Source organism: Prionailurus viverrinus, unplaced genomic scaffold, assembly GCF_022837055.1.
Source record: "Prionailurus viverrinus isolate Anna unplaced genomic scaffold, UM_Priviv_1.0 scaffold_38, whole genome shotgun sequence".
Classification (NCBI taxonomy): domain Eukaryota; kingdom Metazoa; phylum Chordata; class Mammalia; order Carnivora; family Felidae; genus Prionailurus; species Prionailurus viverrinus.
This window is the reverse complement of record NW_025927606.1, coordinates 3,489,112-3,512,573: the sequence shown is the minus strand read 5'-3', so window position 1 is coordinate 3,512,573 and position 23,462 is coordinate 3,489,112. Positions and strand designations below refer to the sequence as shown.

General features: G+C 65.8%; 1 protein-coding gene across 8 annotated transcripts in view; it reads left to right on the top strand.

Annotated features, from left to right (window-relative positions):
• Positions 1-23,462, top strand: part of CBFA2T3 (CBFA2/RUNX1 partner transcriptional co-repressor 3) — an 84,819-nt gene that overhangs the window by 43,030 nt on the left and 18,327 nt on the right. For 6 of the 8 annotated variants that reach the window (XM_047846101.1, XM_047846106.1, XM_047846103.1 and 3 more), the window contains 2 exons: positions 17,715-17,861; positions 20,621-20,698. In XM_047846101.1, coding sequence (XP_047702057.1) covers positions 17,715-17,861; positions 20,621-20,698 — 225 coding nt within the window. Of the gene's footprint in view, positions 1-7,550; positions 7,741-17,714; positions 17,862-20,620; positions 20,699-23,462 lie in introns of those variants that run through there. The other 2 variants (XM_047846108.1, XM_047846102.1) reach the window with 2 other exon arrangements.

Here is a 23,462-nt window from a genome sequence, read left to right as displayed (position 1 = left end):
CACCGAGGGGGGAAGGTCGACCCGGCTCCTGTCACACACACGTGTGCCTCACGCTGCGCTCGTGACCTGACCCTGTGCCGTTAGCGTGTGGGCGGGCGGCTGGGAGGAGGAAGTGGGGAGTCGCATCCTGCCCGCCTCAGTCTCCCCACTAGGTTTTTTAAGTGTGGCAAAATACACAGGGCATAAAATTGACCGTCTTAACTATTTCTCAGCGTCCAGGTCAGGGGCATTGAGTACCTTCATGCTGTGCAGCCATCACACCATCCGCTTCCAGAACTTTCTCATCTTCCCAATTGGAGCTCCGTCCCCATGAAACACCCCTTCCCCCCGCCCCAGGACCCCATCTGTTACCGTCTCTGTGGATCTGACTCTCTAGGGGCCTCGTGTAAGTGGGACCTTACAGTGTCTGTCCTGTCGAGATGGGCTGACTTTGCTCAGCAAAAACTGAGCACACGCCCACTGGACGCATGCTGGGCACGCCCGTGCTGGGCACACTTGCTGTCCGTGGCTTCTGGAAGCTTGGGGTGCCGCCTCCCGTGTCAGGTCTGCCTTAGCGGGTGGTCGTCCCAGCGGCCTGTCAGAATGGCAGGCTCACTCCCATCTCACAGAAGGGGACAGTGAGTCCAACAGACATTCAGGGTGCACCTACTGTGTGCCAGGACCCTCCTCCTGAGGAGCTGCCCTGCCGGGGAGGGTGGGGCAGGTGGGGGGCCTTTTCGAGGCCGGGACCCTTGTCTTTCTACCCCGCCCTTCTCGGCTCGGCTCTTCAAAATAAGTCCCCGTGAACACTGTCACAGTACGCAGAGTGGGGGCAGTGTGACGTGGGGCCCAGCCCGAGGGCACCCAGGAGACGAAGTCCAGAAGGATGCTGGACTCCCCATGTGTGTCAGGGCGGGGGGGTGGGGGCGGGAGGACGCAGATGGGAGCCAGGGCCTGTCCCCAGCCTCCCCAAGCCTGGGGTTTCCCTACCGTCCAATGGGAGACCAGGCCTCCACCAGCCTCAGAGGCCTCAGAAAATCCCCGCGGGGCTGTTTGACTCAGCAGGAACCTACCCCAGATCCCCTCGAGGTTCTGTGAGACTATTTGGTGGAATGAGTCAAAACATCCAGAAGGTTCCCGCTTACGCGGGAGGCCGGGAGGCGGCAGGGCCCGGCTTGGCTCTCCCCTCCCCCAGCACAGCTGCCACCGCGGCTGCGCCAGCACGGGGCCCATCTGCCCGCCTGGCGCCTTCCCAAGGCTGGGGTGGGGGGACCAGGGGCCAGCAGGGATGGGAGCCGTGCGGTGCCCGGGGTCCAGGCTCCTGCCCTCTCTGTGTCCTGGGAAACGGCCCAGCAGTCCCGCCCCGGGGGCTGGTGCCGGGGGTGGACGCGGAGCCCGGGGCGGGCACGGTGAGTGCTCACTGACCCCCGGCGTCAGCCTTCTCCCAGGTCCACACCCGCTGCCCGAGTTCCCCGTGGGACTCAGACGGGGCGGAAATACTTCCTGCGGATGGGGGAGCCCCTCCTGCACTCTGCGCCCCTCGGTCCGCACCCCCCGGTGGAGGTGGGGCTCCTCCCCCCAAGTGGGCAAGGCCCCCGCGTCCGGACCACCCAGGGCGGCTGGCCAGGGGTCTCCCAGCCTGGAAGGACAGGCCTTGGGGACGCCCTGCTTCCCTTTGCCCCTGGGAGAGCCAATGGGGGCGGAGACAGGCTCAGGGTTGGCAAGCCGGCCTCCCCGTGTCAGGACCCTCTGCTGCTTCCATGGGCCCAGTGCTGCCCCACGTGCTGTGGGGAGTCCCTGCCCCCAAATGACTTCACTGCTATTAGATGCAATTTATTGCTCAAATCAGTTAGAAGGCCCCAGGGAAACAGCCCAGACCTCATGATGGCTGCTGGGTGTGGAAAGGAAATGTACATTCCAGAAGGTCTGGAGACCTGCACCCCAGACCAAGGTCTGGGCGTGCAAGTCTCCCGGACAGCGTGCAGGGTGGGTCCTGAGAAATGGGGCCTTGGCCCCCAGTGGCTCAGGAGACCGCCAGCCAACACACAGGTCAGCCTGGTGGCCCATCTGGAAGAGGAGGCAGGCAGGGAGAGACCTGCAGAAGGGCCGAGTCCGCATGCCCACGCTTCGAAGCAGAGGCGAGCGCCCCTCCATCTCTGAGGGGAAATGTTGGGGCCACATCCGGCAGAGGGCCATGCCCACGGCCCATGGCCGGGAGGTGGGCACACAGCGGACTTCAGACCCGAGGGTTGTACCCAACCCCTCCCCAGCTTCTGCTTGACTGGGGCACCCTGCGAGGTTTCCCCTCCCTGCTTGCCAAACCGGGGAGGCTTGGGGTATCGGTAGGACGAGGCTGGGCCCGGGCAGCTGTGTGAGCTCAGGCAGGGGCCTGTGTGGAGCTGCACGGACTGGGTCATAACCCCCACTCCGGCCTGCTTAGCTGTGTGCTTTGGGCGGTTACTGAACCTCTCTGTGCCTCTGCTGCCCCATCTATACAATGGGAGGAGTGACACGTTTTAGGTTTTCACTATGATTATTAAATGACAGAACGACCTCACAGGCTGTTGGAAGGATTGGACCAGTTAATGTCTTGTCAGCCACGTAGCATCGGCCGTTTGCCTGTCCTCCCTCCGAGGCTGGAACTGGATTCCAGCAGGGGCCGGTCACCGGTCCCGAGGGCTGCACTGGGACCCAGCTTTGGAAGGGATCTGCCCCCAGGGATGGCATGGGGTAGACTCTGGCCTATCTCTTGTGTATCGCCGACTCACCGCTCCGAGAAGGCCGCCCGGCGCAGGCAGCCCCCTAAACAGACACCCACACGTAGTAGGATAGGCAGAATGTTCTAGAACACTGGGGACATCGGGTTTCTCACTGGTGGAGTGAGGGGTGGGCCGGACCCTCATGTGCCCATACACGGACAGCACACCCGCTCGAGCCACGCTGACGCCCAGGGCAGACGTGGCCGAGGGACCGCGGCCCTCCCTTCCCTTTGGGCCCGCCTGAGCCAACAGCACACCTCCTTCTCACGAGCGGCCCTGTACCCACCTCTTGCCTGGACTTGGCACGTGGGTGCAGAGCTGTCGGCCCCTCAACCCGGACAGGACCTGACCATCTCAGCATCTGTCAACCGGCAAACCTGGGGAAGAGATGCGAACGGGTCCGACAGCCGCTCGCATCCGTGGGAGGCGGGATGTGCCGTTGCGGGCAGAGCGAGGACCCTGAGGTGCCCCAGGAAGCGGAGAGCCCGAGCGTGGCCGCTGTGGTGTAGACCACGCTACTCGCCACAGGCCCTGGAACTGCAGTCCTGGTGTAAACCCTGCTCCGGCAGGCGCGGGCCACGGGACCTTGGATGGGCCGTGCCCGCCTCCCACGAGCCTCCGCGTGCCCTGGGCCGGACGGTGAAGCGGGCGGGCCGGGCGGGGGGTGGGTTACGGCCCGCAGTGGAGGCTGAGGAGGAGGGTCAGGCTGGTAGGAAATGCTGGCAGGGGCGGGGGTGCTCCCCGGAGGCGGCCCTGAGGGCTCCGGGCTCGGGCAAGGCAGGCATTCGGCAAGGTGTCCGTCAGCAGCCGCTGCCCCCGCTATTATTTGCCAGCGGCACCCGCTCTTAGGGGGTCCCCGATCCCCTGCAGACAGGCCTTCCTGGGCGAGATCCAGGCCCCCCTCCCCCGGCAAAAGGGCGCCGAGATGTGAGGGGGCGCCCTGAAGGCCCGTCCTCCGTCTTCAGTGCCTGAGGGACAGGAGGGCCTCCGCCTTCCTCGCGGTGAGCCAGGGGCCCCGGGAAGAGGTGCCCGCGCGACAGCCCCAGATCGGGGAATCCCGGCTGGCGCTTTGCCACCACCTCCCTGCCACCCTCCTCCACCAGGAGCCAGACACATTCCAGATCCTTGCCAAGCTGGGGGAGGGACCGCACTCGGTTGCCTACTCCCAGCCGTCCTTTCTGCTGCCTGCGTGTAATTAACAGAGTAATTAAAAACAGGATGAGTTAATTGGTATTCATTTATGTGGCAGATGTTTTTAATTGAGGCAGGAAACAATTTACCTGTTTACATAAACAATGGCAAAGCCAGGCTTGTAAAACACATTTTTAAAAATATTTTCCTCCCCTTTCCTAAAAAGAACTGAAATCCGTCGGTCTCCCCGGTGCCTGGGTGTGAGAGCGAGCAGGCCCCACCTCGAGGGAGGCCTGGGGGGGAGAGGGGGCCGAGAGGAAACATCTGTTTAAAAGGTTTGCTTCCAGAGGACGCTGTTTTCTTTCAATTCAGAGAAAGGAGGTGTTGTTCCCAGGTCGTGGGGACGCCGGCTCTCGGTGGCGCCTCCCTAGATGGCTCTGGGGAGCAGGGGACCCTGTTTGGGCAGAAGGCGGGCAGGCAGGTGGGTGCCCCTCTGGCGGGAGGGGAGGAGCACCCTTTCCACCTGCAGTCTGGCGCCTCGGGGGGGGGGGGGTGTACGTGCTGGGGCCGTGCGTGTTGCGCGGCCACTGTGCACCACGTGGAGTCGAATGGAGCGAAAGTACGGGTTAGGTTCCTCGTCACGCGGCCGCCTTGCTCGTGGTGCCCCTGATGCACGGCCCTAGAACCTTCCGCGGTAGTCACAGGAGCTCTCAGCAATGAAGGACCCGCGTGCGCCAGCGAACAGCGGCCCCGGCCCGTCTTGCCCTGTCCTCGTCCCCCCGGGGCTGCAGGCAGGCCGGTGAGCCAGTGCGCAGGGAGAGCCCAGGAGCCCCGGGGAGGCAACGAGTGTGCCGGGAGTTCCCAGGTGTAGGCTGGCCCCAAGTTGGCACTTACTGTATGCCTGGTGGCGGTGCTGGTTTCGCTCTGATCCCGTTAACTCTCCAAGGAAGAGCCAATCACGCCCGCGTCCAGGCACCGGGCGAGGAGACCCCGCGTCCTCTGATGCGCACGAGCCCAGCGGAGAAAGGCCCCGGGTGGAGTCTTGCCGGAGTTTGCCTTTTCTTAAAGGGTGAGCACGCACCGGGTGTATCCGCACGGAAACATCCGGAAGCATCCACAAGAATCGTCCACAGAGGCCACTTGGGGTGGCGGGCGGAGGGCTGGGGACCCCGTTCCCCCGTCCCCATGTCTTTGCCGGTGGAGCGTTGCCGGAGCGGGGTTCTCCTCCCTGCCCGTGGCGGCCCGTCACCGCGGGCACGTTGCCGACTTCTCTGGAAGTAGGGTAAGTAGCAGGGCCTGTGACCAGACCTTGGCCGGGGATGCGCAGCGAACGCGCAGAAATTCTTGGCACTGAAAGCTGGGGAGAGCGATCCCCTTGAGGCTCATGGCAGCACCTGCCCTGGCAGAGTCTAGGCTGTGCCTTCTGGGTGACGTACGGCTAGAGTTTCCGGGACATTTTGATGGCTCCTGGGGCACGAAGACGGAATGTTCCAGAATCCACCAGGGAGAGGGCCCTGCAGAATGTGGTCAGTAGCCACCATGAGGCGGGCTCAGTTCCCTCCCTCCTGGAGGTGCTGTGAGACCACCCAGCCTCCAGGCCCCTCCTGCGTTGCGGCGGTTAAATCATAAAATGAACCACAGCCGTGGATGTCTGAGGAGGTGAGCAGGGACCACAGGCCCTTCTTCAATGCTGTGTGACCTGGGGCCAGGACCTGAACCTCTCCGAACATCTGGGAAGTGAGGGCCTCCCGGGTGCTGTGAGCTGTGAGCTGTGACGTGTCGGGCTGGCCTCCTGCCTTTACCAAGTGCTCTGCCAGAGGAGGCCTGAATCTGCCAGCAACCCAAACCCCACGGAGGCAGAGGCAGGAGGACCGCCCTGGGATGTCCGCGGCGGGAGACCCTGCGTGTGCCCCTGGGAGGGGCCGGGAGCCACAGGTCTGGCCCTTCCCGGGTCCCGGGCCCACAGAGGCTCCCTGCATCGGGCATGAAGGCTGTGAGGGGCCGACTCTCGCCGCAGCTCAGGTGCACCTGCTGACGGTTCCTCCTCGTCACAGAAGAGAGGGAACATCAGCGCCAGCCTGGGGACAGTCAGCCCAGCTGCCTCCTCATGCCCCCGCCTCCCCCTGGGCGGGTGTCTCCAGCGCCTCCCTGCCCCCGCTCCTGTTTGAGGGTCTGTTTGCACGGTGTCTCCCGGGGTCCCTCAGGGGCTGTCACCAGGGGGCTGTGTCTGCACCCCTCGGGGGAGACCGTGAGGCTCAGAGAGGTCGCCGCGTCCTGGGTGCCACACCGCCGTCTGCATTCGTGTCTCTTGCGTGCACGTGACAGGTGATCAGGTCCACACGGGTCGCGCACACACGAGGGTGGCCGTTCTGTGTCTGGGGGCTGGCGGGAGAATCGCCTGGCACTCGGGGAAGGGCCCTCGGTTGGACACCCGTGCAGGACACAGCGCCAGGGTCTAATTGTTATTTAGCATTCATTCGAGCGGCGCTATCATTTTAAATTCTGGAAGCTTTCCTCTGGAGAGTTCAAGGTGACGCGCAGCCAATTTGCACATTTCTTAAACAATGAAAACACTTTGGGGATCAGTTAAGCCTTCCGTGGCGCCCCATTGCCAGCAGAGGAGAATCCTAAGCGCTTGGCCGGGTTTTCCAGACCCTCCACAGACTGGCCGGACCTTCTGTCGCGCCCCCCGCCGCTGCCCGCCGTGGATGCCCGCGCAGTGTGGTGCGCGGTGACTTCCGTCCCCGTGCGCACCTCCTTTCTCCGGGTGTGCGAACCCCACGGCCACCAGGCTCCAGCCACTTGTCGCCGCTCCTGGAAGCTTCTCTGACACTGAACGCCCCAGCCCAGGGTGTGCCCGCGGCCGTCTGTGCCCCTCCCCACTCGATCGGCCCCGTCGGAGGGCGGCCTGGCTAACTTACACCCCAGGGCGGAGGACCTCCCTGGACTTCAAGTCCTTTTCCTAGCTGAGTGATCTGGGACCGAGATCCGTTTATTCACTTGGGTGACGGCTCCTAACCACCTGTCACTCCGTTATCCCCTTTGTGGCGGGAGGGGCAGTGCTGGTGGCTGGCAGGCAGTTTAAAAACAAACCAAGGGCAAGGTTAAAGGGGAGGTGGCTAGTCCGGAAGAAAGAGAGAAGGAAATCTCTCCCCAAGGGCAGTTTCTCCCCAAGGGCAGTTTCTGTTTCCTTTTAGAGATTCTCTGAATATATATTCGGTCGCCTTTAAAAAACTCCAGGGGGGTTTTACATCCTTTCTTGGGGTCTCACCCCTCCCATAGGAAACGGGCACGCAGGGACCCCACAGAGTCTGCCTGTGCCGCCCCCCCCTGCCCGGCGCTCTGTCTCAGCCCCTCCCGGGGGACAACCAACTGCTGGACCCTGCTGTTCAGATCTCAGTGTACGTGTCCTTCACCCGGGAGGCCTCGCTGACTTTCCCCCACCCAGGGGAGGGCCCTTCTGGGGTCCCTGGCCCTCTCCCCGTTCTGTCCTAGCCAGGTGTGTGAGTGAAGAAGTCCTCGTGGGGTGCTCACTTAACGGGCGCTTGCTTGATCGTCGGAACAGCATCCCCCCCCCCAGTGTGCAGATGAGGAAGTCGAGGCTCGGAAGAGCGAAGGGCCTTGGAAGGGCCACTCGAGACGTGAGACCCCGAGCTAAACTCCACCCGCCCAACCCCAGAACCGGGCTTGTCCCACTGCTGCACAGATCTGTGTGTCCACCTGTCTGTCCGCCCACTTTGCGCCCGTCGACCTGTCCCCTCATCCATTCCCTTGTCCGTCCGTCCACCTGATACTCCGTCCTCTCTCTCTCTACTCATCCACCCGGCCAGCCGTGACAGCACACCCGTTGTCCCAGCCCAGTCACACTCAGGTGAGTGCGCCCGTGTGCAGATGGGCCCCGTCCCCTCGGTGGCCGACGTGCGTGGGAGGCCTGGGAGGGGGCTCCCGGAGCTCCCGGACCGGTGCCGGGCAGGGGGGGCACCCCTTCCTCCCGCTGCCCCTCCCCCCAGCAGGCGGCCAGATGGCAGGGCGCCTCCCCCGCGGCTCTGAGGGAGCCGCTCGCTCTTGGCCGCGCAGCCCCGGCAGCTGGGCGAGGAATGCGCTCCCTTCACGCGCCAGCCGCAGGGCCCGCGGGCCGGCATCTGGGTCGCGTTTGCGGCCCCCTCTGGGGAGCACGGCAGCTCGGAGCCCTCGGCCCCCCCTGCCCTCCAACCTCGCGCTCGCTCGGCGCCAGGAGGCCGCAGAAGGCGGGGACGCGTGCCCAGGAGGCAGTGCCCTCCCCGCTTGTTTGGGGGCGTCGGCGGCCCGTCGGCCTCTGGGCCCCGCGGCCCGGCCCCAACCCAGACTCTGAACCGCTGTCCCCCCGGGAGCCACAGCCGCTTCCTCGTGCCTCCTCCGCGCGTGCGTTTGTTCGCGAGGCAGAACGTCGTGCGCTTCTCCCCTCCTGGTTTGGACGCGCGGGTCGCCTTCCCTCGCGATTCGACAGTATTCCGTGGCGTCCTTTCCGCTCGCCCGCGAGGCTTCCGTCCCCCACACGGGAGCCGACGCTCGCGCCCTCCGGGTGTGCCCGGTCGCCAACGTCACCTGCCCCGGTCTCCGCGGCATTGGGACCGGCTCCCGACTCCCACGACGGGGCTGGCGCCGCGTGACGTGAGTGGAGCTGCCCGGCGCGAGCCGTCTGGGGCCTGGCGTCGTTCACGCGGCCGCACGTTGGCGAGAGGCGGTCTCACGGGCTGCCGCGTGCGTCTGCTCTCCCCGCTCGGTGCTCTTCCCCCGACGGGCCTCCCACGGCCCATTTGCCCCTGAACCTGATGAGCATTCGGATGGCTTCCAGCCTGGGCGTCTTGGCCAAGTGGCTGGAGGGCGCTTGCTGCCGAAGCCGCCGTGCCCGCGCTTGTGCGGGTTCTGTGGTGTGGTGGTTCGGGCTGGTCGATACTGAAGAGCAATTTCCAAAGCCAGGGCCCCCACGGCGGGATGTTTGAGGTCCTGTAATGCTGCACCGGCCAGAGAAGTTCCTTCACGGCCCTCTACTGGGGCCACCTCGTTTGTCCCCTCTTGTCACGCTCCTAAACAACGCAGTGATAAACACCCTCAGAGAGAACTCTCTGCCTGTGTCCCCGAGGGTTTCCCTAGAACACATTCCCTAAGGGGAACGTGGCCGTCCACGCTGAGATGCCACCGCAAGAGGAATGAGAAGCAGAGAGGCGGGAGTCTCTGGGTCAACTTCCCCTTGCACGCTGTGATGGGATCCTGGCCCCCAAAGTCCCTTCCGGCTCCCAAATGGTTCTCAACACCACAGTGTATCAGTCAGTTTCTACTGTGTAACAAACCACCACAAAACTTAGCTGCTGAAACAACCACTGTGGTCTGGCTCCTAGTTCTTGGGGCGGGCAGGTTAGGCAGGTCCCCTGGGCACTTCTGGTCCCACCGGGCTTGCTTTCGGGCCTGTGGTCAGCAGACTGTGGGTGGGCCCTCGCATGACTGGGGACTCAGCCGGGCCAGCTCTGCCCCACGAGAGTCCCGTCCTCCGGCAGGCTGACTGAACAAGAGAGCGAGCGCAGCAAACGCCCCCGTGTCCCGACTCAGAGTCGGCTGACATCGCTTCTCACTTCTGCCACATCCGCAGCCAGGCCCGGGGCCAGCCCGGACACAGAGCAGGGGCCTCCCGGCCGTGTCGAGTACTTGGAAGAGTGGCAGTCACACAGCAAGGGGCGTGGGTCAGGGAGGGTGAAGGACTGAGGCCTTTCATGATGCGTCCACCCCACAGGTGGTGGGGGGGGGGTCTTAAGCTTCTTGCTGCGGGGCAGGGTCCAAACGGCCCCCGGTCCTCGGCACTTTGCGGGGTACTGCCGTGCTGCCTCCGAGTACAGCCTCGGAGCCGCCCCCAGCCGAGGCCTGCCCAGGCTCTGCCCGCCGCAGGGAGCCGAGCTCTCGAATGTGAGGAGGGTGGGGCCCAGGGCAGCGCGAGGGCGGGCGGGCGGGGGCACCGGTTCTCTCGCGGGGCCGGTGCACAGACCGTCGAGGGTGTGCCGCAGACCGGCCGCCTGCCCGGCACCGTCTGGGCTCCGTCTGGGGGTTAGCGGTCAGCGGGGAGACGGGCTGCAGACACGACAACCGACATGGGATGATCGCAGGTGCAGACAAGAGGCCCCAAGAAAATAAAGTCGGGTGAGGCGGCAGGACGGGCAGGGTGGGGCGGTTCTGGCTTGGGGGCCGGGCAAGGCTTCTCCGAGGAGGAGGGACATGTGAGCCAGAGCCGACTGATGAGGAGACAGCCTTGTGAAGGTCTGGGGAACCCTCCAGCAGGTGCAAAGGCCTGCAGCAGGACAGGGGTGCTGGACAGGCAGGTGGCGGGGGAGGGCGGCCAGAGTGCGGGAGGCGTGGCGGGGTCCTGTCTGCCTGCCCCCGTTGGTCCCTGGAACACGAACTGGACGGTCCCACACCGTCTTCCCGGTTCCTGATGGGCCCAGGTCGGTCTGTAGAGAGTAAACGTGCCGTGCTTTTCCAGAGATGCTGGGAGGAGACAGACAGGCCACAGGTGTCGGGGATGAGGTCTCTCAGCCTGGGGCCACGTGCCCAGGTCAGAAGCGGCGAGAGGGCCCGGCCTGGAGAGGCCCTTGGGCTGGGGCTGCAGGCCGTTCAGGTGGGGTAGCGTCTGGTCCAGTTTTGTGTCTCTCAGTGACAGACGGACCCTCCCACCCAGGCCGACCGGCTCCCTCTCACTGCCGATGGGATGTCGTGACGCCTGCTTACGGCGGCCCGGACACCGCCCAGGGTCCCCTCTGTGGCTGCGAGGGGCCTTCCCTGTGGACCCCTCACCCTTGGACACAGGCTCGCTGTCACCCCCGTGCGCACGTTCACAGGGAGGGACGAGCTCTGCGTGCACCAGCTGGGGACGTCAGCCTTAGAGCCGGACGCACGTGGGATCTGCCGTGTGGTGGCTGTGTGACCCCGGGGCAGGTGACAGCGCCACTCTGTGCCTCGGTTTCCCCACTGTACCTGGGGGCTCTAGCACCTCATGGCGTTCTCAGGAGGAGTTGAGGAACAGAGGGTTTCGGCACCCGGAACACGAACAGCTCCCGGCAAAAGGGAGCGAGTTTAAAATCAAAGTTGTGGGGGTGTGCGGCACGTGGGGGCCAGCCCTTCCTCCCGGGACCCCGCAGCAGGGCCCCCCACGCGTGCACACCTTTAGCAAGACGCCATGTCCGTGAGTGCTGGACTCTGTCCGTGGGTCACTCTTCTGTGACTCCTGGGGGTGGGGTCTCCCCGCCCTCCTTGTCAGGGGTGAAAACCGAGGCCCAGAGTAGAAAGGCCACTGACAGTCCAGCCAGGGGACAGAGACGGGACAGAGGAAGCCAACCAGAACCCTGGTTTGCGAAGCCCCTCTGGGCTCTGGCCCAAAAGCACCCCCACCGCAGAAGCGGGAATTATGGGCCCCGTGTACCAGTGGGTAAACCGAGGCTCAGAGATGTGCCGTTTTCCTGAGTTCACAGTTGTTTGCGGAGCAGGATGGGAGCCCCGCTCTCCTGAGTCCCAGCCCGGCTTTGTTGCCGTGGTGACCCGTGACCTCTGCCACTGGCCACACAGGCCCAGGGGGTCACGGGGTCTCTGAGGCCGGGCAGGCCGGGGTGGCCCAGCACCGCGCAGTGGGAAGGGCGGTGTCCGCAGAGCTCACAGCGAGAGGAACGACCCCAAGGGCCACGTGGAGGCTCTGGATGGCCGTGGCTCCAAGCCACAGAAAGCCCGCTGCGACCAGCGGAGGGGAAAATACCAATCCCTGTATTTTCATATTATTTCTTGTTCCTCCGGCCGCAGAAGCTGTAAGAGAAAGCAGATGTGGGAAGCACCTGGGACTCATCAGGGCTGCACCCCCCCCACCCCAAAAATCCCGAGCGGCTTTACTGGGGATCAAAGACGAGCCTTCCCTCTGACCTTGGCCCAGGAGCCTCCTGGTCAAGCCCACCCGTCTGGGCATGGAGGGTCACCCAGTATCCTGGGTTTGCCCTGAAGGCAGGCAGCCCCCCCCCCCCCCACCAAGCCCCTTCGTCTCTTCCTCAGCCTGGTGGCTCCCATCTGTCGCTGGTCAGACCCTTCTGAAATGTGTGTCTTCCTAGGAATTCACGCCTCATTTTTCCTGTTTATCCCACACTCGCCCGTAGCCGAGGAGCCCTTGCTCCCGCACCAGTCAGAGAGGCTTTGGAGAGACCCCCAGGGCCGAGAGCAAGGTCCCCACTGCAAGGGGGTGGCTGTGAAGGAGGAGGGGCACTTGAGGGGCAGGACGGCAGAGGTCTGGGGGCTCAGTGCCCCCTCCTCCACGAGAGATCTCTTGCCCAGTCTCTGCACCGCTCCCCGGGGAACCACACATCCTGTGTGAGCTGCGGGCCGCCTCCTGGGCCCAGGCCCTGCACAGAGCCCCGCGGACCCCGAGGGGATGACGGTCTCTACAGAGGGGCCCCTCGGCCTTCCCTGCAGGGACCTTCCCACCCCACCCTGCAGCCCTGCCTCTCACAGCTCTCCGGCCGAGCCCCTTTCCTTCGTGGCCAGGAAACCCACTGGACCAAGTGAGCCACAGCGGATGCCCACGCCCCCCGTGGGCACAGAGGCCTTGGAGGTGCTGAGCCCTCAGGGGGGCGGCTGCACAGACCGGGGGCGTGGCTCTGGGCCTTACAGGGCTGCCGGCCGCTGGGCTGCGCTGGGGTCCATGCCCTCCAGGGAGCACGTGTGGCTTCTTGTCTCCTCCGTGGGTGTGGAGTCGGGCTTGTAATTAGAAGGGGGCTTTGGGCCCCACGTGGAGCCGCTGTCCGAGAGAGGAGGGACAGGCAGAGCCCTGGCCTCCCACCTTCTGTCTCCTCGTCTTTCCGGTGCGCGGCGCTGCGGGTGCTGAGGGCGGTGGGGACGTGGCTACGCGGCAGCTGGGGCGCGATCGTGTGTGGCCCCGAACGCCACACGGCAGCTTGACCCCCACAGGGAAGGAAGTAGGGAGCCACTGCGGGTCCCTGTGGGGCGCCTCCCTTGCTGTGTGACGCTGGGCCTCAGTGTCCCCACTGGAAAATGGGCGATAGGGGTGTCCTCCTCAAGGGCAGGCGTGTGAGGAGGGCGCACTCACCACCCACGCTCGGGGTTCCGGAAGCCCAGGCCCAGCCCGGACGGACAGACCAGGGGCTTCTGACAGGCAGAGCTACCCCGCTCCGGGGTGGGGCTGCCCGAAGGGGCGGCTGGAGGGTCTGCAGGGGACAGGCCCCTGCTCTTCCCTCGGAGCTGCCCAGCCCTCGCGGGGTGCTGCGCACTCCCCTCGAGGCACCCCCGGGCTCTCCCCGGGGCAGGCTGGGCTCCAGACCCTCCAGCGGGGCAGACACGCAGGGGACCAGGACTCACACCTGCTGAAAGGGAGCAGGTGAGGCGCGGAGGCTGCCGTCACGAACTGCTCCCCCCTGGATTCTCCTGGCGGTAATTCAAGTACGTACAGAGCGCCTACTGTGTGCCCAACGCGGTTCTAGACATTCGGCCTCACTGAGAGAGAAGGTTGCCTTTGGGCAAAGACGCAGGGGAGGTGAGCTCACGCTACCAGGAAGGTATCTGGGGGAAAGACTCCCTGGCAGAGGGACAGTCCGTGCAAAGGCCCTGAGGTAGGAGCACTTGAGTAGACTCGGAGAGGGGAGGTGTGGGAGATGAGGGCGGAGAAGGGCCGGGCCAGGCACGAAGGAGCCCATGGGCACTCTTGGGGTGCTGGCTGAGGGGCAGGGAAGCCACTTTGTACAGTCTTGGGGAACACGTCTTGGCCCTGTGGTTCCCAAGAAAGGCAGGCGTATGGGTTTACGTTGGCTGGAGTTTTAGAATATTGCCTGCTGTCGGGCCAGGGGCAGAAGCTGGGAATTCAGGGACAGGTCCGGCCCCCGGCTCTGCCCCTCACCTGCCCTGTGGAGCCCTCACCTTTGAGGACGGGTCCTCACCGGGTCGTGGAACACACCGTGAGGGTGGTCTTGACTGGACGACCTTGGCGGGGGGCTTGAGTGACCGAAGGGGAAATAGGCACCGGTTGCAAACGTGGGTTTCCCTTTGGCCTCGGCACCACCAGAGCCACCGAGATCGCGGCGCATTCTTAGCACTCGTCCCACACCCCTACGTACAGATGTGGACACTGAGGCTGGGGGGCAGCGTGCCCAGAGTCCTTGCCGCACCCCCGGGTTCTGCCCTCTGCAGAGGGCGTGAGGGGGCCTGCACCGAGCTTCCGGAGCCCTGCAGAGGCTTCTGCTCTGCTGCTTGTGAGGCTGGCCTCTGTGTCATCCTGGGAACTCGAGAGGGGCTTGGAACGTTCATGGCCCCCCCTCCGGCCCGCGCATCAGTTCCAGGAGAGGGGCCTGGGCTGCGGCCGCATCCCGGGATGGCGGGGTCCTGAGGCCGGGCCTGCCTGGTCCTGACAGGGGGCACGTCCCAGGACTCCACGGACAGACTGGTGTCTGGGGCCAGACGGCCTGGGTTTGCGGCCAGCTTCCCCTCCCTCTACCGAGTTTCCTCACCTGCCCACCTCATATGCTTGTTGTGGGGTGAGCTGAGGTGATTCGTGTGAAGTGCCCAGGTCAAGGCCCAGCGTGCACTCAGGACTTTATCACCATGGCTTTGTTACCTACCTGTCGATACCGGTCCCTGACGGTGCAAAGTCCCTGAGGCAGGTTACCTGCCCACCTTCCTAGTTTCTCATGACCTTTGTGAGGGTCAGGTGAGGTACCAGCAGAAATCAGACCCAAATGATCAAAGCAGGGGCTTATTACTTCTGGCAGCAATACAGACTTGAGGCAGGCAGAGGAAGGTTCTAGAACCCAGGGCTGGGAGCTCTGGGTTGTGGCCAGTTCTCAGCCAGGCCGGGCGGGCTGGGAACCACAGCCGGACAGGGACAGTGATGGATGGGGTGGCTTGTTCCGGCACATTCCATGTTCTTTCCCACCGGCTCCGCCCGGCCTCGGAGAGCCGCTTCCTCTGCGGACGGATTAGAGACATTCAGCCGGGGACTGGAACGCTGTCTGGGAAAGACACAGGGTCTCCCATGGGCCTGTGGTGTGCGGGCTGAGGTCTGGGAATGTTCTCAAGGGGGGTGGGGGGGAGGCAAGGCTGGAGGTGGGGGCCACAGCGCCTCCGCTCGCTGTGCCTTCGGCTCTTCCGCTCGCTGGGACGTCCAGGCGTGAGCCGACTCGTGCGCTTCCAGACCCGCACCGGGTCCCCGGCCCCCCAGCGTGCAAGGCGGGAGCCGCCACAAAGAGACCCCCCGTGGGGTGGTGGACGGGCAGTCAGAAGAGGGAGGGACCACGGGTTGCAGGCAGGTAGATGAGCTGCCCGGGGCATACCCGGACCGCTACTCTGCCGTGTGAGCTGGGCAGGCCACTTGGCCTCTCTGTGCCTTGGCCTCCCCACCGGAAAGTGGAGACGAGAAGAGCCGCTGAGGGCTGTGGGAAGTCACACAAGCTGCGGTTCTGGGCCCTTCCTCAGGGGAAGACCAGGCTCCTGGCTCACCAGCTGTTCCACAGCCCTTTGCCGAATTTCATCGAGCGCTCGTGTGCGCAGACCGCTACCCCGCCTGTAGGGGAGCAGAGAGACTCAGAGGGGTGCAGGGGCTTGCCCCAGGTCACCCAGCCAGGGAGCAGTAGAGCCGGGACTCAAACCAGCTTCGCGAGACTCACGAGGCCCCTGTGCTTGTCACCCCCGCCCCTGCGGCCTCTTCTGGAAGGATGCGTGGTGGTGACACCGAGCCCGCTCGCCGTGTGCCCTCGGCAGACGCCGCACGTCTCTGTGCCCGTGAATCGGAGCCCCGGCAGCCGCCCCCTGCCCCCCACCTCCCGGGCTCCGGGGCAGAGAGCAAGCCGTGGGCGCTCCCGTGTGTCCTCCGTGATGCGCGTCCGTGGGATGAGTGTGGCCACGAGCCAGGTGCTCACAGGCGGGGGAGACTCCACGTGACCCGGTGTGCTGGCCCCTGGCACCCACGGTAGCCCCTGAGGGCCCGGCTCGTGATAAACAGGTGCCGTGTGAGGGGCAGGCGGGCGGGCGGCTCTGGTGGGTTCCCTCCGCCCTCTCCTGTGGGCAAAGCCGAAATGAAGCCCCCGGCGTGGAAGGGCTTTGGAGAATGGGAACAGGCCGCGCGTTCCCTGTGTCCCAGCCTGGCATCCGAACCCCCCCCCAGGCCCCGCCCCAGGTGACATGTCAGACTGTGGGGGGGGCCACGTCTGCACCCCGCAGGGTGGCCCGGGGCCCGTGGTGGCCGCTGCATTTGCCTTCTTTGGTTGTCACCAGGGACTGGCCGCCGGCTCTGCGGCCAGGCGGCGTTGACGGGCCCCCACAGCTGCAGCGCACGTGTGCGCGGCCGTCAGCTCCCTGACAGCGGGCGCAGGGGGCAGGGCGCCCGGCGGGAGGGAGGCCAGCGGCTGCAGCTGAGTGGACAGCAGGTGCGCGTGGCCGGGGCGGCTGCTGCTGACCGATTGCCTCCCTGCCCCGTGGGGCCCGGCGGGGAGGGGCCCTCGTCAGTGTCGGGGCCCGGGGCCCCGGGGCAGAGGGCTGTCACGGCCCCACGGGCGCTGAGGGCCACGGGCATCTCGGCTCTGTGAAGGGGGGGGTGGGGACGGGGCCGTGCCCGAGACGGCAGTGAGTGCCGTCGTCGGCGTTGTTGATCTCCGTCCCCGGAGGCTGGCTGTCCCCGGACGCGCGCATGCATCTGTGGGTCCTGGTCCCGCGGGGCCCCTGGGAGAGGAGACACGAGACGCAGCGACGCACAGACGGCCCGCCGGTGCGGAGCCCCGGCCCCGGGCGAGACCCCCTCGGTGTCAGCAGGGTGAGCTCGGGGCAGCGGCTGGGGCAGCGTGGGCTGTGCCCCGGGAGCAGATAGAGGATGCCGGCCCGGATGGCCTTGAGCGGCTGGGCCACCCCGACTCCCAGCCACTGCTCCGAGCTTCTTTGACCCGCCCAGGCACTGGCTGACCTGAGTTAAGGCAGACGGGGGGGGGGGGGGGGGGGGGGGGGGGGGCAGGGCTTCGGTTTCCCGGCGTCTGCACCTGACCCTCAGCAGAGCTGCACGTGGCAATCTCAACAGTGTCCGGGGGCACCCAGCCCACTGGTGCGGGGCCCCCACGTTGAGCGGCCAGGCCTAGAACAGCCTGACGTTGGCCGTGCCCTTGGCCTGCCGGGCCCAGGAACTACCCAGGCCAGCAGATGGTATCGGAGGGGTTTTCTACCCCACGGGGTCAGCCTCCCAGACTTTCCTGGGGAGACCCCTCTACACGAGACTTTTCACATCTGAGAGCTGATGGGGCTCTGGGAGCCACGGTTTCCAGGGGCCCCACGCACCTGCAGCAGCCCCCACCTGGGACCTTGTTAGAAATGCAGATTCGTGGGCTTTTCCCCAGACCTGCCGCATCAGAAATGGGGACGGACGCCCTCCAGGAGATGCGCACGGCTGCCCAGCGGGGGCGGGAGGGGGGCGGGAGACGCAAAACCCCCCGGGCCGCGGGGCAGTAGACCCCAGCTCCCCAGTGAGGACCCCGGCCCCATTCCGGCTGACCCGGGATTCTCCCCGTCACGCCCTCCAGCCCCCCTGAAGTGGGCTGACCCGAGCCTGACCTCTGATCCCAGGTGGGTGGGATATCGGCCACCTGAGAACACGGCTGGGGCTCATCTGCGCCCTGGAGTCGGGCCCGGCTCTGTGGGCAGGACCGGGAGCCGCCTGGCGATCGCCTGGGGGTCCGCCCGGACCCCCGGCGGCGTCGGCCCCCCAACCCCCGCGCGGCTTCCTCCCCTCCCCTCAGCCTGCTTCACCGCGTCTCTCTTCTTCTCCCCTCCCCCGTGGCCCCGGTGGCCCCTCCGCAGTGGACGGGAAGGACAAGACAGCAGCGATGCCCGACTCTCCCGCGGAGGTGAAGAGTCAGCCCCGCTCCACGCCTCCCAGCATGCCGCCCCCGCCGCCTGCCGCGTCCCAGGGGGCCACTCGGCTCCCCCCCTTCACGCCGCACACAAGTGAGTAAAAGCCCGCGGGGCACCGGCCGTGCAGAGCTGTTGGGGGCTCCCGGCGCCGCCGTGCCCCGAGGCCCGTGCCGCGGGCCCTCTGCCCAGAACCGCAAACGCCCGCCGTCGGGCCCTGGAGAGGGAGGAGCTCACCGTGGCTCACAGCCTGCGCTTGGAGGTTCAAATCCTAGCTCATCTACTTGGTGGCTGTGTGGCCTCGGGCGAGCTACTCAGCCTCTCTGGACCCGGTGTTCCCCATCCATAAAGCGGGGCTGGCCATAGTCTCCGAGTCATGGAGCTGCTGTGAGGACAAGGGAGTTGATACAGGCTCTCACCGAGCGGCCGGCACATCGTGAGTGTTTTAGCAAAGTTGGCCGTTCTGCTTGGAGCTCAGAGAGGGACGGGGGGGGGGGGAGGGGGTCCCTACCGTCACACAGCACCTTACTCGAGGGCTCGTCAGAGGTGGCCCTGGGCTCAGATCCAAGGGGCTCCGCAGCCTGGCTGCAGCGGGGTGTGAGGGTGGCCGGGACCCGGGGTCAGCCGGAGCCTCGGCCGCAGGGCTGCGGTGGGCAGACTCGACCTTCGGGCCGTGTGTCCCCGGCCCGGGCTGATCCGGGCTGAGCGTCTCAGCGCACACAGCGTCTCCGGGGGGACTTCCTCAGTGCACGCGCCCCACCGGAGACCTGTTCCCTTGTGAGAAAATGGGTGACTGTGACCTCGGGGTCCCGTGCATTTGGGAAGGAGACCCCAGGCGTGGGCCGGGGGGAGCTCAGCGTTCCTGCCCCCGGGACCGGGGCTTCGCAATGTGCCAGCAGCGGAGAGAATCCACACATGCCAACCGATCCCCTGTATTCAGAGGCCAGAAAGCCCCAGGCCTGGGGACGCTTTGCCAGACTTTGAAACCCAAGGGAAGCCCGTCTCTAGGAAGGGAGCTTCCAGTGCCCCACCGTGATGGCAAGAGCCGCTTCTCCGGGACCTCAGGCCACCCTCCTGCCCACCCAGAGCCCAGGATAGACCGCAGGGACTGGCCCGGCTCCTTTTATCCCTGGTCGTGAACGGTACTGGCGCTGCCATTTGAGGCCAGGCAGCCGGGTTCTTTAGGGCTTGGGAGTGACCCAGCCTGCATCTGGAGAAGGGTGCTGGCCGTGGAGTCGGGAAAGGCAAGTTCAGGGCCGGGCCTGGCCGCTTGTTTGTAGGATGAGGGCTTTGAGCCAGTCTCCTGACCTCTCCAAGGTCTCCACCTGTGGTCTGGCAGGTGGAGCGATAGCACGGGCCCCAGGTGTGCCGCCTCGGGGCGGGGACAGCCCAGCTCACACAGGAGCTGTACCTTCCCTTGGCACGGAAGGTTCCAGCTCATCTTCCTACGGGGCCAAGTCTGAGCCAGGGTCCCCATGAGTGGTGGAGACTGAAATGAACCCTGGCCCCCACCCCTGCCCGGGCAGGGGGGGCGGGGGGGAGGGGCGGCGCTGCGCACTGGCGGCCCGCGGCGCCCAGGCCTGGGGTCTGCCTGCGGCGGCCGTGGTGGCCGGGGCCCGGCCGGGCTTCCTCTCACGCAGCCACCGGCCAGCCGTCTACCTGACCCCCGTCGCCTCGAGGAGAGGCTCCCGCTGCACGTAACCGCCCCGCCAGCGGCTTGCAAGAAACAAGACCGCCGGGCCGTCCGCCCGAAATGCCCACCCCGGCCTCCGGGGTCGGGGTCCAAGCCAGAGAGGTCAGCGGGCCGTTGGCCTTTCTGTCCTCCCCCAAGGGCACCGCCGGCTCACGTTTCTGGAGCGGAGGTCCCGGCTTCATCTAGGGCACGGAGGTTACCAGAGACCAGTGGTTCGTTCTTTTCTAAGCTGGCACGTTAATGTTGTCAGGCTTCTGGGTCTCTGGCCTCCTCGGGGGGCCTCAGAGTTGTTCCCTAACACATGCAAATCCCTGAGAGCAGGTGGGTAGCTGCACCGTGCGCCTGCCTGGTGGGGATGGAGCCTCTGTGCTCAGCCACGGATTCCTGCCCCGAGATCCCCCGGCTTCCCCAGGACCAGCCAGTGAGCCAAGCCAGCCGGAGACTGGCCGTGAACCGTGGCTTGCGGCCTGTGGTTTTCCTTGATGACCGCCCTGGGCACAGATTCATTTGGGGGTTGAACTCTGGAGGTGGTCAGGATGGCTGAGATAACTCTGGGAAGGAATGCGAGCGGCTACTCTGCAGCTGGGAGGACCCTCAAAGGCCCATCCTGTCCTCGATTGCCCCCGGTGACGGGGGGCTCACTCTGTGTCTGGGTACAGCCTGTCTTCTTGCAGCTTCCACCTACTAATTTCAGCTCAGATCTCTTCCTGTTTGGTGCCTCCTCCCTTCGGGGTGGCTCCGTCCCAGGCTTTGTTTTGGAACCACCATTGGCCTGTCTGTCCATGGAGACTTCAAGCCCTATGCGCGCGCGCTCAGGTCCCTTGAACACGGTGCCAAGTGGGGTTACCAGGCACCTTCCAGGAAGAGAGCTTTTTAGGAACCAGGGTGTCCCACCCATGTCGATGGAGACCCCAGAATTCTTGTAGACCGCTAGAAGGTCCTTCTGGAAGTGATGCTAGGAGACCCCCCCCCCCCCCGCCCAAACAACCCCGTTGCTTTACGGTGGAGGAAACTGAGGCCCAGAGATGGTGACTGAGTCCCGATCCCCAAAACTGCTGTCAAGAGGCAGAGGGGGAGGGGCCGACCGTGGGCGCCCCTCGGGGCAGCCCTGCCCACCCGCCCGCGCTTTCCTGACAGCGTGTTTTTCCTATTTTGCTTACAGATCGAGAGGACGGGCCCACGATGTCCCTGCCCCACGGCCGTTTTCATGGCTGCTTAAAATGGTCTATGGTCTGTCTTTGTAAGTAAAATAACAAAAACCTTGGCCTCCGGGAGGTCCTCACCCCGGCACCCTCTGCCCTGGGAAGGCCACGGCGGTTCACCCCGCTGCCTACACGCCCCCTTACTGCGTCTGCTGTGTCCGTTAGTCCCGCCTCCCTCACAGAGAAGAGGGACCCGGGGGCCGGCACAGGAGAGCAGGGTGCAGACCCGAGTTCACAGCCAGCCCTGTCCTCACGAGCTGTGTGGCCTCGGGCAGGCGGGCGGCCTCTCTGAGCTCCCTTTTCCGCAGCCACAAAATAGGGTTGAATTAGGCAGAGCCCAGCGTTGTGAGACGGTCACATGTCAACAGCATGTCAGTAGCTCGGCCGTCTCAAGGGCAGGCCCCGGCCCCCACCTCTCCTGACAGGGTGACCCGAGCAGGGACTACCACCTGTGCCTCAGTTTCCCCACCTGTGACACGGCCCCATCTGTCGTCCCAGCACCTAGCGCCAAGGGCAATCGCACGGAGCCACGAGGGGCTGCTGGGCTCACACGGGGCCCGAACACGCCGGGCGCTCGGTGGCCAGCAGACGTTCTGTCAGGGTCTCCGGCCGCAGGTGACACCCGTGACCGGAAGCACTCGAGGGCCACGCTCAGAATTTGTCAGCGAGTGGCTGCAGTCGGGACAGGCCCGACTTTACGGCGGCGGCCCGCAGGCTCTGAGCGAGAGGCGGCGGGACGTCCGGGTGCGTTATTCACGGCCCGCAAGTCTGTCGTCCTGGCTGCCGTGGCGGGACGCGCCTGGCCCGGCCCTGGTGGCCAGCGTGTCCCCTGAGACTCAGCGCTGCCGGGGCGCGTGATCCACACCCCCGGGGAGAGGGGCTGGCGGGCTCCGCGTCCCGGCACGACCCCCGCCCAGGGCGCAGGGCCGCGGGAGCCGCAGGGGTGCTTGTGTGTGCCCCCAAACCTCAGCTGGGGACACGTGTGCGGTCTAAGTTAGTAACACAGCTGTTGTGGCACTGAAAGCACTTGTGGCCGGGGGTTATTTTCGGCGTCTCTTTAGCAAGTTGCTGAGACTGCCCGGCAGCCCGCGGGAGGGAACACGGGCGAGCGAGGGTGAGCGGGCCGCCGGGAGGACCCAGGCGCCGAGGGCAAGCTGGTAAGAAAACTGCAGAGAGGTCAGGCCCGGGCTGGGCCCGCGGACGCCGGTGGGGGCCCGGGAGGTGTAGACAGCCGCACCTCTTAGGAGCCTCTAGAAGACCCAGACCCCGGGCGACGGCCCTGCTCTGCCGCGAGGGACGAGCCCCTGCTGTGGTGAGGTCTCCCGTGGCAGCCGGCCGCCTCCTGGCCCAGCCGGGGCGATGGCCAGTGGCCGCCGTCCGTCTTGCCCAGGGCGTGTGTGTGTCACTGTCCCCCGCGGGGCCGGCTGCAGCTCACCAGTGAGAGAGGAGCTTGGCGCCACGGCGGGGCCTCCCGGGCTCTCTGAGGGTCCCTCTGGATGACACCTCGCAGAGGGTGAGGGATGGGGACGCTCGGTGGGCTGTGTTTGGCGTCCGCTGTCCATCGCAGGGCGAGGGCCACCCAGAATCAGTGACCGCCTCTGCGGGAGCCTCCAGAACCGCGTGTGGCTTCCGGGCCCTGGAGCGTTGCTTCCGAGATCGTTCAGACGGGGGGCCAGACGGGCTCCCGCCGCGTCATGTCTCCCAGGGAGGGGACAGCGGAGTAGGACTTGGGGCCACGTCCCTGCAGCCCGTCCCCCCTCGGGACAGGAGGCCTGACACGTGTCCTCGTGCCAACGCTCGCCTTCGGTCAGTGGTTTCCAAGCCTCTGCTCTCGACGAGCAACCACCTGACACACAAAAGCAATCGGGGGTCAAGCATTTCAGCCCCTCCCCATGGTAGAAGATTAACGATTTTCTGTGATCCAGCAGGGCGCCAGGCACCAGCCCTCCGGCCCCAAAGCCCCACCTCTGGTTCAGGCCAAGGGGCCGTTTGCAAATGAAGAAACTGAGGCCAGGCCCCTAGTCTCACCCCCCTGGGCTGGTCCAGGCAGACGTGAGGCCCCAGGCGGGATGCCCTCTCCCAGCCAGGGTGGCTTCTCATGCCCGTGAGGGCAGAACCGTGCAGCTCAGCGAGTCAGGGAGGGGCATTTGCAGGTGTCACTGGGGAGCAGGTCAGTGGATGGGGGAGAGCCTGTCATTGAAGCTGGAGGTGTGGAAAGTGTCTGGGGAGAGCGGAGAGCAAAGCCAGCCAGACAGCAGACTCAGGGTTAAGAGAGGGCATTTGCTGAAGGGCTCTGGCGAGGAGGGACCGGCCGGTTCTGTAGCCCAGAGGGGACAGTGCAGCCCCAGGGCCCGAGGCCTGCAGGGCACGTAGAGGGGGTGTCCAGGCCCCAGGACAGCCACGGCTGTGGAGGGCCGGGGCCCAGGGAGGGGACCCACGTGCCTGCCCCTCCAGGCTGGGTGAGCCAAGAGTCTGCAGAGGTCACTTCCCAGGGCCCCGTCAGGACAGGCAGGGCAGGCATGGTTTGGAGGGGTGAGCCAACACCCCTCCGTTCAAAGTGAGCGGCGTGAGTGGCACTCTAGGCTGTTGACGGGGAGCCGCTTCTCAGAGCTGACCTTGGCCGCATCCCCGTCCCGAAGAAAGGAGCCCCCACTCCCCGTCCCCGTCCCCCCAGGCAGCCAGGTCTCAGCCAGCATGGAGGTGGCCGGAGCCTCGGGAAAGTCCCTTCCTGAGCTCCCCACCTCCCCAGACTCCCCAGTGGGGCATGAGAGCACGGCCTCTGTGCACAGATCAGCTGGACAG